At 36.9% G+C, this 13,192-nt stretch overlaps 1 protein-coding gene across 1 annotated transcript in view; it reads right to left on the reverse strand.

Annotated features, from left to right (window-relative positions):
- Sptlc2 (serine palmitoyltransferase long chain base subunit 2) overlaps positions 1 to 13,192 on the reverse strand; it is a 115,758-nt gene that overhangs the window by 44,388 nt on the left and 58,178 nt on the right. Inside the window, exons 6-9 of the mRNA XM_004837119.4 lie at positions 8,470 to 8,563; positions 4,272 to 4,377; positions 3,189 to 3,408; positions 428 to 554 (exon numbers count right to left, since the gene is read on the reverse strand). Of these exons, the coding sequence (XP_004837176.2) occupies positions 428 to 554; positions 3,189 to 3,408; positions 4,272 to 4,377; positions 8,470 to 8,563 (547 nt within the window). The remainder of the gene's footprint in view (positions 1 to 427; positions 555 to 3,188; positions 3,409 to 4,271; positions 4,378 to 8,469; positions 8,564 to 13,192) is intronic.

Raw genomic sequence — 13,192 nt, forward strand, 5'->3', positions numbered from 1 at the left:
CAATGAAGTGTCCACGGGAACAGGCCTCCCAGTATGCCATCCCTGCCCCTTAGGAAACCTATTTTAGCGCAAAAAAGTAACTTTCGACTTTACCAGGGACTAAACTCAGGACCTTATGCTTGTAAGACAGGCACAGTGTCACTGAGCTAAATCCCTGCCCCCTCAAATGTTTAAATAAAATGCACACAAGAAACTTGGGTACTAACCCAAATAAAGAGGCATAAGACACGGCTATAATATGATCTACTAATCAATAAAAAGGACACACTTGGCTGCTAAGTATTTACTGAGCACAGGAAATTGGTCAAAGAAAAAAAGACTTACTCGGCCGGGGATTTAGCTCAGTGGTTTTGCCACCTGCTATGCAAGCGCAAGGACCCGAGTTCAATCCCCAGTACCAAAAAAAAAGAACAGAAAAAAGACTTACCAAGGCTGGTGCCATCCTGCCCCATGATGCACTTCATAGAGGTGATGACCTGCTCCACCACAGGTGGCGACAGGGACGTGGCATACACTGCACTGTGGGAGTGTGTGCGCAGATAGTCTATCAGCTCCTGGGGAGGCCATAAAGGGTGATAGTTAGAGGCAACTCTTGAATTCATTGGCAATGTTTGTGCTTCCCTTCCACATGCTAATGAGCTCCTCCTTTCAGCTGCCTGGAGTAATCCAAGACGAAAGGTCAACCAACATGGTTGAAGCAAACTGAGAGCAAACAACTGGGTCAGAAACATGGCAAAGTTCTTAGGTTTTGCTTTTTTTTTTTTTTAAATTTAACTGATCTTAAAGTATCTTTCTAAATTTGAAGAACATTCTCTTATTGTTACAAGTAAATGTACAAAGCTGAATTAAAGAAGGTGTTTGGATTGCCTTTTTAAAAAAATACAATGATTTACACCTAAGTACAGTATTATAGGAAATATCATCTGCATTTCACCCTCTGCCTGCAGAGCCCATCTTTATATCCCTAAATAATAGACAGTTCTCTTGAACTGGGGCTGTGGCTCAGTAGTATGGTGCATGCTAACATGTGCAGTGCCCTGGGTTTAATCCCCCCCCACACACAGATAGTTCTCTAATATTAATTGTAAGGGTATCAGAATATCCCCCAGACATGGAGATTTATAAAAATGATCTGAATGTGGCAGATATTCACTAGATATTTCATTAAAACAGTAATGACATCTCTCTGAATAAAATAAAACCTTGTCTATCAGTTACAAAGATTTTTAAAACAATTGTATATCCTTACTCTCTGGTACCCTTTTTTTTGGTACCGGGGATCGAATGCGGGACCTTGTGCTTTCAAGGCAGGTGGTGGAACCAGAGTTAAGTCCCCACCCCTTCCAGTTACATTTTTAAATAAAATGCGCACACAATAAGCTTATATACCAAACCAAATAAAGGTAATCAAAATATGGCTATAAAGTAATCTATTACTTGTAAAACACTAAAAGATCCGGGGATTTAGCTCAGTGGTGCCGCCACCTGCCTCACGAGCACAAAGTCCAGAGTTCAATCCCCGGTAGCAAAACAAAACAAAACAAACCCCAAAAAACCCTAAAGCCCAAATATATTGTACTTAAATGATCTCCCAAAATTTTTCTATCATTTGGTTCACACCAACAAATCATACCAAAAAGCAGCTAACTTTTCAAAGTGAGCTAGTCCCACTAACAAAAAGGTAAAATTTGAGAATAAAAGAAATCTAGGCCACTGTGTTTTCTCCTGCATGGATGGCCTCCCCTCATGCTGTAGGGTGTACTTCTTTTCCTACTTTTACTTGGCCCAAACTACCTCTACATAGCCCATTTCTTTTCTTACCTTTAATAAAACTTTGCTACCATTTAAACCCCCTCCCTGTTCTGGTGCTGGAGTTTGAACCCAGGACCTTACGTATACTTAGGCAAGTGCTATAACACTGAGCTATATCCCCAGGTCTGACAGTGTATGGTAACCCCCAATGTTGAGCTTTACAGAGGCATTTAGAACATTTATGAACACCTACTATGTGTTACACACAAATACCTGACATATACTATTTCTTCTTCTAATGTTGAAGTAAAATTCAAAACATAATGGCTGGATAGAGAACCATATACTGTTGTATTTACCTTTTTAAAGTGTATGATTCAGTGCCTTTTAGTATATTCAGAGCTGTACAATGAAACTGCTATCTAATCCTAGAACATTTTCATCATCCTGAAGGGAAATCTCATACCTATGAGCAGTTGCTTTTCATTTCCCCCATCCCTTAAGCTGCTGGCAACTACTTAGCTACTTTCTGTTTTTTTGCCTATTTTGGATATACCATACAAAAATAAATAAATACTATTATGTGACCTTTTGTGACTGACTTCTTCCACTTAACATAATGTTTCCAAAGCATAGCTGTGTTGTAGTGTAGACACACATTTATTATTATTATTATTATTATTATTATTGTACCTGGTATGGAACTCAGGACCTTTCACTTGTGAGGCAGGTGTGGTGCCACTGAGTTAAATCCCTGGCCGAACACACATTATTTTTTAAACCCTTAGTACAATATTATAAGCTAGACATACTTATCTTTATTTTACTGACAAGGAAACTGAAAGACTCAATGCTGTCCCCAGGGTCTCAAGAAGCAAAGAGAGAAATATTCAAATCCTGGCCTGCTTCCATGGTTCATCATTTCCATGTTCGTAGTTGCTTTAGAGTGCAGTATATAATTTTATAATTGAGAACTATAATGCTTTGTTGTACTCTAGAGCTATTACAGTCTTCCTTCTTCTTGTTTCTGCGTGTACCTACAATAGGGCAAGGCAACTGGTTTTCTATTCCTACTGGCTCCCATAACAACCTCATTCCTTTTAAAATTGTGAGCACAGCCCAAACCCAAGGAAAGACTGTAGCAACCAGGAAACTCCACTGTGTGTTCTTTCATAAAAGAGGGTATTCTGTATCTGAGACCAGTATGTTGTTTAGAAAGAAACTCGAACAACAAAACACTGAACAGAACTCGCCTTTAGTTCAGTGAGTAGGCATCATATGAGATGCTCTCTGGGCAGCTGAATTCAGAAGTCTACTAGCAATAGGATCCTAAGCCACAAATTCAGGATCTCCACAGCTTAGTTCAAGTCCCCATCTGCTAAACAGTTACCAAATCCAGTAGCCACTACGTTTACCCATTCTCAAGGCCCATTTACCTTCTTGCCTCCAATGTATCCTCCAGCAGCACCGAAGCTCTTTGTGAACGTTCCCATCATAATGTCTACATCCTCAGGATCCAGCCCAAAGTACTCCACTACACCTCGGCCTGTAGGGCCCAGGGCCCCGATGCTGTGAGCCTCATCAAGATACAGGTAAGCCTTGTATTTCTTCTTAAGGGCAATCACTTCAGGAAGGCGAACAATAGACCCCTCCATACTGGCAAAACAGGATTTAAAAAAGTACATGCACTGAGACTTTTTAAACTCTCAAATTTGGGAACTGTCCACTTCATTATTCATGTGTTGAGTTTATGCACTTATGGTTTTTTTTTTTTTTGATACTGTATATTGAACTCGGGTCCTTGTGCTTGCGAGGCAGGCGGTGGAACCACCGAGATAAATACCCGGGCCTATGCACCTATGGTTTTAAAGTGACAAAGTCAGATGAAGCCATGGCTAGGCAGTCTAGGGCAAAGGAGATTAGATCTTTTAAGACAAGTGTCAGAAGACAACTGATATTCATTTATAACAGAGTTAAGGTCACAGCAGATTCTTCTAAAATCTGCACTTATAGGCAACATTAGACTTTATATTGCACTGTACATGCAATTAAAATTACACAAAAGAATAAAAAAGAAGTAAAAAGGACTGTAGAAATTAACCAAAAAAAATTTCTTAAAATTAAGTGGTCTATAATAATTTGTTTTGACATATATTCTTTTTTTTTTCTTTTTTTGGCACTGGGGATCGACCTGGGTCCTTGTGCTTGCGCAGCAGGCAGCAAAACCACTGAGCTAAATCCCCAGCTCTAGAATCTATATTCTTGCCCCTACATGTAAAGTTCACTCTACAAACAGGAGAAAAATAAAGGACCCAAATAGGGGAATTTGGAGACTATGTAGTATGCAGACAAAAAGGTTTTTGTCCTGTCCCAGTGAGGAATCTGCTACTAGGTATTTTAAGAAATCATAATAGTTTCCTTAATTTCCAGGTGGGACTAGTCTGGCATTCTCTTCAGCTTAAGAATTCTCTGACTTCAAGAGCAAGAGACACAGAGATAAGAGAGTAAAGCAGGATTACCTATATATACCTTCCACGAGGATTAGAATTTTCTTCCAGACCCTTCGTGTCCGAGGCTGACCATAGACAATGGCATCTTTCAACAGTTTCTCTAAACTTTGCATATCTACAGCACACACAAAGAAATTGAGTCACAAAGCATCTTCCTCTTTCCTCACTTTATTCCAAAATTTCACATTTCTTAATCAGGAAGTGTGTCTCAGCAGAAGACATCAACATAATCAGAGTTGAACAGAAAAAGATTAGGCAAATGGGTCAATTACTGCCATCTTCAATTGAGTATGTTTGACCTGATTAAATGTGGTGGTTGATTGCTTCAATTGCTTAATATGTTTATGAAATGACCAATGTTTCATGCTAAATGTCTTGCCTTTTTTTTTTTTTGGTACTGGGGATCGAACTAGGGTATGTCTTCCCTTTTAGTTACCGTTTACAATCAAATTATATCTAAAATTAGTGAGTCATTTAGAAATAAAAGCATAAAGAAGACCTAGCAAGAGTGTGAACATAGCATTGCAAATACATATACCTCCTAAAAAACAAATAGGGAGGGAACAAAATTTAAAATGGATGGTCTTTTTCCTTTCACTTGAGATTTACTCAATAAATGCTTTGTTAAAGAACCTTATTTTGGTATGAGGTTAAAAATACATCTGTCTGGAACATGTATGAAAATGTGTTTTGGGAATTTAGCAGTCAGATGATATTGTTCCACATTTAACTTCATCAGCTGTCTATATAAAACCAAGTTTTTACGACTCTGTTGGTCCTTGAGGTGGTTAAGACAATTTAGTTGGGTTACCATTAATGAGGATCCTAATTTTCCTGTTAAAGACAAATTCCTTGAAGATCACTGTGCTACCACTGTAACTTCATACTTTTATTTATTCTGAAATGAAGCCCTTAAAATTTTCCCCCAAATCTGTAACACTCAGTGTGATGTATATTTCACAGGCGTGAGAGACATCTCATCATAAAACCTGACTTTTAGGGCCGGGGATTTAGCTCAGTGGTTCTGGCGCCTGCCTTGCAAGCGCAAGGTCCCGAGTTCAATCCCTGGTTCCAAAAAAATAAAAATTAAAAAAAAAATAAAACCTGACTTTATATTTTTTATTGCTTATCACTAGAGCAAAGGGTTACAAAACTACATGATTTTGCTCTTCTCATACAAGGACTTTGGAGCCAGGTGTGGTAGACCACACCCATAATCCCACTACTTGGGAGGCTAAATCAGGTGGATTCCTGGAGTTTAAAGCCAACCTAGATTATATAATGAGTTCAAACCAGTTTAAATTACATAGTGAGACTGTGTGTGTCTCTCTCTTTCTCTGTCTCACACACACACACACACACACACACACACACACACACACACACACACACACACACACACACACGGAATTTCATAGAAAGGAAAAGGAAATAAAAACACATAACAGACCAGGAGCGGTGGTGTGTCGTGCCAGTAATCTGAAGCCAGCTTACACAATTTAGCAAGATCCTGTCTCAAACAAACCAATGAACCAACCAAAACAAAAAAAGGTTGGCAGGTATGGCTCAGTAAAAGAGCACTTCCCTAGCATATGAAAGGCCCTGGACTCAATCTCCATTACTGGGGAAAGAAAAAGACCCCCACAAAATAAAAAAAACACACACATACACAAAACAGAAACACAAATACGATAGCCAAAGGTTGCAACTCTGTTTGTTCCTTCTGTTTTTTCCAACAAAAGGTGCACACTACCTAACAGAGAGAGATGTTCCCCACAGAAGAAATGTCTTAATCAGAGATGTCTTAACCATTCCTGTGGCAGGCAGTAATATGTGACAATCAGCTGGAGACAAGTAAAAGCTGTACTTGTGTGAGTTTCCTGTGTTTACATTTAGAAAGGAGAATAATAGATATTTATTCAAATTTTAGACAAGAGGAAATATCTATAGCAGAACATTCAACCATATTAACTACTTAAGAAAAAAAATTCAATCTATCTCTCATAGCATGCCCCCAAATTCCATATAAATTTAAAAAATGCCACAAAACTTTCAGAAAATAGTAGAAGAGAATAACTTTTTGATCTTAGAATGAGGAAAGCATTAAATCAAAACCAAAAGTCATAAGACAAAAAGTGTGTCAACATAAACATTTTATTTTAAATTTTGTACTTCTGCGATACTGGGGATTAAACCCAGGGCCTTGCATTCAGCGGCAGCCTCAGCACTTTTTATTTTATTTTGAGACAGGATCTCACTAAGTCATCTACACTGGCTTTGAATGTGTGATCCTCCTGCCTTAACCACCCAAACATACTGTGTGTCTGTGTGTGTATCTGTGTGTGCGTATGTGGTACTGAGAAATGAATCCAGCGTCTTCATATGAATTACATTTACCTCCAGCCCTTTTCTTATTTTTTGAGACAAGCTCTCACTAAGTTGTTAAGTTGCCCAGACTGGGCTCAAACTTGTGATCCTCCTGACTCAGGCTCTCAAAGTGGCAGGATTTGCTCTTGACTATATAAACATTTAAATGAATCTGTACAGCAAGACATTAAACAAAATTAAAAAATTAAAAAAAATAGTGCAGCACAAAAAAAGACAGTATAAAAGTTCTTATAATGTATTAAAAAAAGAGAAATAGGGCCGAGGATTTAGCTCAGTGGTTCCAGCGCCTGCCTCTCAAGTGCAAGGTCCAGAGTTCGATCCCCAGTACCCAAAATAAATAAATACCTATAAATACAACAACTATATATAAATTACTCTAGATCTAATAATTAAAGAAATAAAAATGAACAGAGAATTTACTTAATAGATTCAGAAAGATTTAAGTGGATACCCAACAGCCTATATTGGCCAGTGAGTAGAACAGTCACTATCATATTGTTTGTACAATGTTTAGGGATAATTTGAAGAAGTATTAAAATTTTTTGTCCTTTTAATCTGACATTTGAGACTAGTAGGCAGTAACCAGGTATGTATAAGTGTGAGTACAGTACTGTTTCTAGTAGAAATGTTTAGAGCCAGCTAGAGGTCCAAAGGAGGGACTGATTTATAGCACATCCAGATGCTGACGGCACAATGGCATTAAAGAATGAAGTCAGATCCCGGGACTGATAATCCATGTATCTTTTTTTTTTTTTTTTTTTTGTACCGGGGATCAAAGTCAGGACCCTGGACTTTTGAGGAAGGCAAGCCACCACTGAGCTAAATCTCTGGCCCTGACAATCTACATCTGAAATGTAGTATTTTTTAAAAAACAGATTACACAACAATGTTTAACAAGATTTCATTCATACAAAGCAAAATAGCAAAACACTATAACATTTATACCTTTCTTAAGACTTTTTTGTTGTTGGTGGTGGTTTTTGAGATAGGACCTCTCTATGTAGTTTTGGCTGCCCTAGACCTCACTATGTAGCCCAGGCTGGCCTTAAACTCAGTGACCCTCCTGCCTCAGCCTCCCCTGTGCTAGGGATGTGCTACCATACCTGGTTGTAAAACATTTTAGAGAAAACAAAGAAGGAAAAAAACGTTATTACCATTATTAGTCCTTCCTTCCATAGGTATGTATGAGCTAACATTTTGGTACATATTCTTTTAGACTTTGATCTGTATGTCCACACATTTTAGCAAAAGAAGATATTAAATATAGTTTGTTAATTTTTTTCTCCCTATGTGTGTTTTCACTACTAAAATTCTGGTGTTCATTTTAAGTTATCATTTTAATAATACACTATTTCTAATTAGGGAGCAAAGGTTTTGGCTTCATGCTTCTTTCTGCTCTAACTGCATCTGTACATCTCTGTATTTCAGCGTCTTTCTATTGTATTTTAAGTTCTGGTTTACCTCCTAAATCTCATTATCCAGAGATCCTTGAAATTAGGGAGGGATCCTGATTTACTCATTTCAATTCCCCTGGAGATATAGCAAGATACACTGTAGGCATCTAGTGAGTACATTTGAATAAGGAAATGGGATGGAAAACTTGAAAGTCAAATAAAAGGAGAGTATAGTTTACATAAAAGACTTCCTTCAACCTCTCTGTTTATTCCAATGAGGAAGAGAGTAACTTTTAAAAAACTGAACCAGAAGAACATTTTAAATGTTCTACTTCAGCTCCACTTATATTTTCAATTATTAATGTAACTAATATAACATGACTACTGACCACTAAGGCCAGTGGTGAATTTTATGACAAACTCACTGTTGTGTTTGAAGATTCGAATAGTTGCTCCTGACAGTCTGGCTCCTAGAACCAGTGATGCATGGTTCAGTTCATCACTTAGAATAAGGCAACCCTACAAAATCACAAGCACAGGAAGGTAGATAGTGGAAGGGAAAGAGTTAGTTACACAATATAATTATACAATATAATTATTAAGGAAATTTTGCACAACAGCAAAGTGACCAATTTTTAGAAAAGTGTACATAATTCTTTTCTTTACAAAGACATCTTGGAAGGAAATGCAAAATCCTAGCCTACTTAATATCCACAGTCCTGTGACTGACTTAAATATTCAGATATATAACAACAGGTTCTTATTTATACTTAAAATCTGATACAGCACAGGCTTTAAAAGATTTTGGCTTCTTTAGAGAGAACTGTGTTTGAGTTTTGTAATGATGTATTGTTTATTTGTGGGAAACTGAAGCTGCAGGGTAATCCTGTAGAAATCATACTTTTTCTCTCTAACAATACCCAAGTCCAGGAAGGATCCTGGGCATAAACTACATATGGTGTGTTAAGCTTTGTACTTAAAATCTCCAAACAAGCTTTATTTTAAAATATAACATGGATTTCTGCTAAGACAACAAGAAAAGGCTGAGGTTCTTGATTTTTAAATTTCTTCCCCAGTTCTTACTCTTCCATCTCTCATGGGTTCTCTCAGCTTGTAACATATGAACTCAGAAACAAGTTTTTCACCATCAAATATGGCCTCAAAATATCCAATTACATGAAAAAACAAAAACAAATATAGGGCAAAAGGCATATAACATGCTCCCATGAGAATAAAAGAAGAAAGAAAACATACAAGTTAGTGGGTTGGTTGATCTACCTATCCATCTATACTTATTTATTGAAGGACATTCTGTCTGTTTGAAATTTTTACTTTGCATAGTTTTTATTACTAAGATAAAAGCTAGTTAAAAATATATAGATTTCAAAAAAGCAGAGTTGGAGGTATGAATGTGAACTCCTGATTTTAAAAATTCATATATACTTACATACATAGATGTGTTTATATGCATGACTTAGTACACATATACACAGACATATATACATTTATTTTCTAGATCTATCCACCGAGGCTTGAGAAGCAGTGAAATCTGGTTCTAGACTTATTTAACAGCATTTCAGCTGATTTGGAAGAGAAATAAACCTTCAAGGTAGTACCTTCCACATCTTTGTAGAAAAAATCTGATTCTAGAGAGATTTGTTAGAATCTATGAGCATATAGGCAAAATTAAGATGAGATCGTTTAATTCTCTAGTGTAAAAATCCCTAAGAAATTCTAAATAAGAATTTCGGGTTGGGCTGGGGATTTAGCTCAGTGGCACTGCACCTGCCTTGCAAGTGCAAGGTCCTTAGTTCGATCCCCTGTACCAAAAAAAAAAAAAAAAGAGAATTTTGGGTTTATACTGCCAAAATGCAGGATTGCACTGTAATATAGTGAAAGTAAAGTTACAGAATCACACATGTATCTCAAGAAATTTATCGATCTTTTATAAGCTGTATTTATTGGCAAAATGTTACTCTTAATATTCTCATTAAATACCTCTACTGTCTGTAGGATATGTAGTGATGTCCCCTCTCTCCTACTAATGGTATGTGTGTTTTCTTTTATCCTGATCAGTCTGGCTAAAGATTTGTCAATTTTATTCTTTTTCTCAAAAGAATTAGTTTTACTCATTTCCCCTATTATCTAATTCACCAAATCTGCATTTATCTTTACTATATACTTCCTCCCACTTAGTTTGGGTTTAGTTTGTTCTATTATTATTTTATTAGGTAAAAACTTTTCTCTTCCTTAACAAAAGCATTTAATGCTAAACATTTTCCTCTGAGCACTGTATTAGCTTCATTCTACAAATTGTGATACCTTTATTTCCATCATTGTGCAGTATTTTCTATATTCCCTTGGTTTTTTCATCTTTGCCCTATCTAGAAGTGTGTGATTTAATTTTCAAATTAAAGTTTTGTATTACTGATTTCTTTTCTATTCTTTTTTTTTTTTTTTGAGACAGAGTCTCACCATGTAGTTCAGGTTGGTCCTGAACTCACTATGTAGCCCAAGTTGGCCTTGAACTCGGAGCAATCCTCCTGCCTCAGATTCTTCAGTGCTGGGATTACAGGCATGTACCACTACATTTAGCAAATTACTCATTATTAATTTAATTTCACTGTGGTCAGAGAATATATTTTGTAAAGCCCTTCTAACCTTTGTCAGCTATGTTTTTTTTGGTTTTTTTTTGGTACCGGGAATCGAACTCGGGTCCTTGTGGTTGCGCAGCAGGTGGCGAAATCACTGAGCTAAATCCCCGGCAGAGAACATATTTTGAATAACCTCAATACTTTTTTTTTTTTTTTGGTACTGGGGATCGAACTCAGGACCTTGCGCTTGCAAGGCAGGCGCTGGAACCACTGAGCTAAATCCCCAGCAACCTCAATACTTTTAAAATTCATTAAAACTTGTTTAATAGCCTTAAATATGGTAAATATTTTGCTGTTGTTGGTTGAAATGTTTCCTAATTGTCAGGTAAACTGGTTGGGAGTTTTTCTAAGTGTTCTATATCTATAACCATAATGATTCTCTGTTAGGTTCTATCACTTAAGACAGGGGTGTTGATATCTCTACAGTAATTCTGCATTTGCTTACTTCTTTAAGTTTCATCAGTTTCTTTGAAACTGTTATTAGGTGCCTATATGTCTTGATGAATTACCTCCTTTATGCTTATACAACATTCTTGTTTATCTTCAGAAATATTCCTTGCTCTGAAACCTTTTAGATTAATATATATTTATATATAATTTGACTATGTTAGGGCAACTGAATTTGTGTATTTTTCTATGTAAGAAAAACACCCCATTCAATAATTTTCTGAACAAAATCTTTCGTAATTTTAGTCTTTTAGGAATTTTTTTTTTGGTACCAGGGATCAAGCTCAGGTTCTTGCACTTGCAAGGCAGGCAGTGGAACCACTGAGCTAAATCCCGGGCCCTTGGAATTCTTTTTTTGACACAGGGTCTTGCTATGGCCTCGAACTCAAGGTGATCCTCCTGTCTCAGCCTCCCCAGTATTGGGAATTACAGGTGTGCATCACCGCACCTGGCTCTTTTACGAATTTTTATTATCAGAATGTCTTCAAAAACTATGTATGTAATGAAGAAAGCAAGAGTCATCTAATCAAGGAGGGAAAGATCATGGGTTCTAGCAAGAAAGCCTCAACTGATAACAAGGCTCCATGGGATATACTTGTCCAAAAATCTGTGACAGAAATCTCTTTATGGGTAAATTATGCTTAGTCTAAAGTTAAAAATAGCTCGTGGCTCATTCTGTGTCAGGTTGATGGCCTGACCAGTCACTGGGGGATGCACGGTCACCTGATGAGGGGACAGCAGGAGATAAAAGAAAAATATACAAAGAACAAGGAATAAAGAAATGCAGTACTACTCAGCTATAAAGAACAAGAAACTAGAGACATTTATAGCTAAATGGACGCATATTGAGGCCATCCTCTTAAGTGAAATAAATAGGACACACATGTGTAAATACGAATAGTTTCTCTAGTGTGAGAAACTGAAAGTACAATTTAGGGTACACACAGATGAAATTGCCTAATAACATATTTCTTGGATTGTGTTTCCATCTTGTGTCATATGACTGTATCGAAATTTAAATTAGGGAGAAGCTTGGCTTATGTGGAGTCTGCTAACTAACTGGAGTTTTTTTCCAGACCACTATTTGTTCAGTGTTGGTTTGGGGGATCTTTCTGAAACAAATCACATCCTCTGGTGTCTTGTTGGTGCTTGAGATGCTTTTTTAAGTTATATGAAAAAATGTTTAAGTGCTTTTCAGTTTTGTTTTGGTTGAGTTCTACTGTATTTGAATATTATTGTAGCTTTTTTTCCCCTTGCATTGCTCTTCTTTGAATGGTTTTAATTTTTGTATGTATGTATGTTTGATAATAAAGTTACTTAAAAAAAAAAGAATAAGGAATGATAGTTTATTACTTGGGGAGCCAGGAATTGATCCTTAGCTCTCTCCTGGCTAAAGACCATCTTGTCTTAGCTCTGTCCTGGCTAAGACCATGATTAGTGACTGGATTAGTCAGTATCTGTGATTATACAACACAGCAAGGCAGATGTAGGGAATAGCAGAACAAATGCACTTAATGAGCCAGGCTTGGAAAATGTGGAGTAACTATGTATAACTGTGAAGGACAGGTCACAGTTAACAAGGCACCTGTGTTATCTTGCAGGTCACAGCTAATGAGCCACTTGTGATACCTAGCTAATGTTTGATCTTAGAGAATGGTTGCCCAGAGTCATAATTCCTCAGCTGCAGTGTTTTCTTGCTATAAAAACATCACAACCTCATCGATCATTGAGACCTCAATTGTGACAATCGGCATAGGGAAGTTCGTCTCCATACACCAGCTGAAAGATCAATTAGCAGTTCACACTTAGGCTTTGGAGTGATTCAATCTTTTTTCTTTTCACTTTTTTTTTTTTTTTTTTATACCAGAGATTGAACTCTGGACCTTGCGCTTGCAAGGCAGGCGCGGGAACCACTGAGCTAAGTCCCTGGCCCTTCTTTTCACGATTTTATTAATACTATTTATATTTATTTTGTGACATACATATAGAAAAGATAAAGAAATTTTTAAATAATTATGTATCCATGTACCAGGACAAATATAAATAC

The sequence above is a fragment of the Heterocephalus glaber genome, unplaced genomic scaffold (genome assembly GCF_053883595.1).
Source record: "Heterocephalus glaber isolate CG9 unplaced genomic scaffold, H.glaber_assembly_v1.0 deba00001608, whole genome shotgun sequence".
NCBI lineage: Eukaryota > Metazoa > Chordata > Mammalia > Rodentia > Bathyergidae > Heterocephalus > Heterocephalus glaber.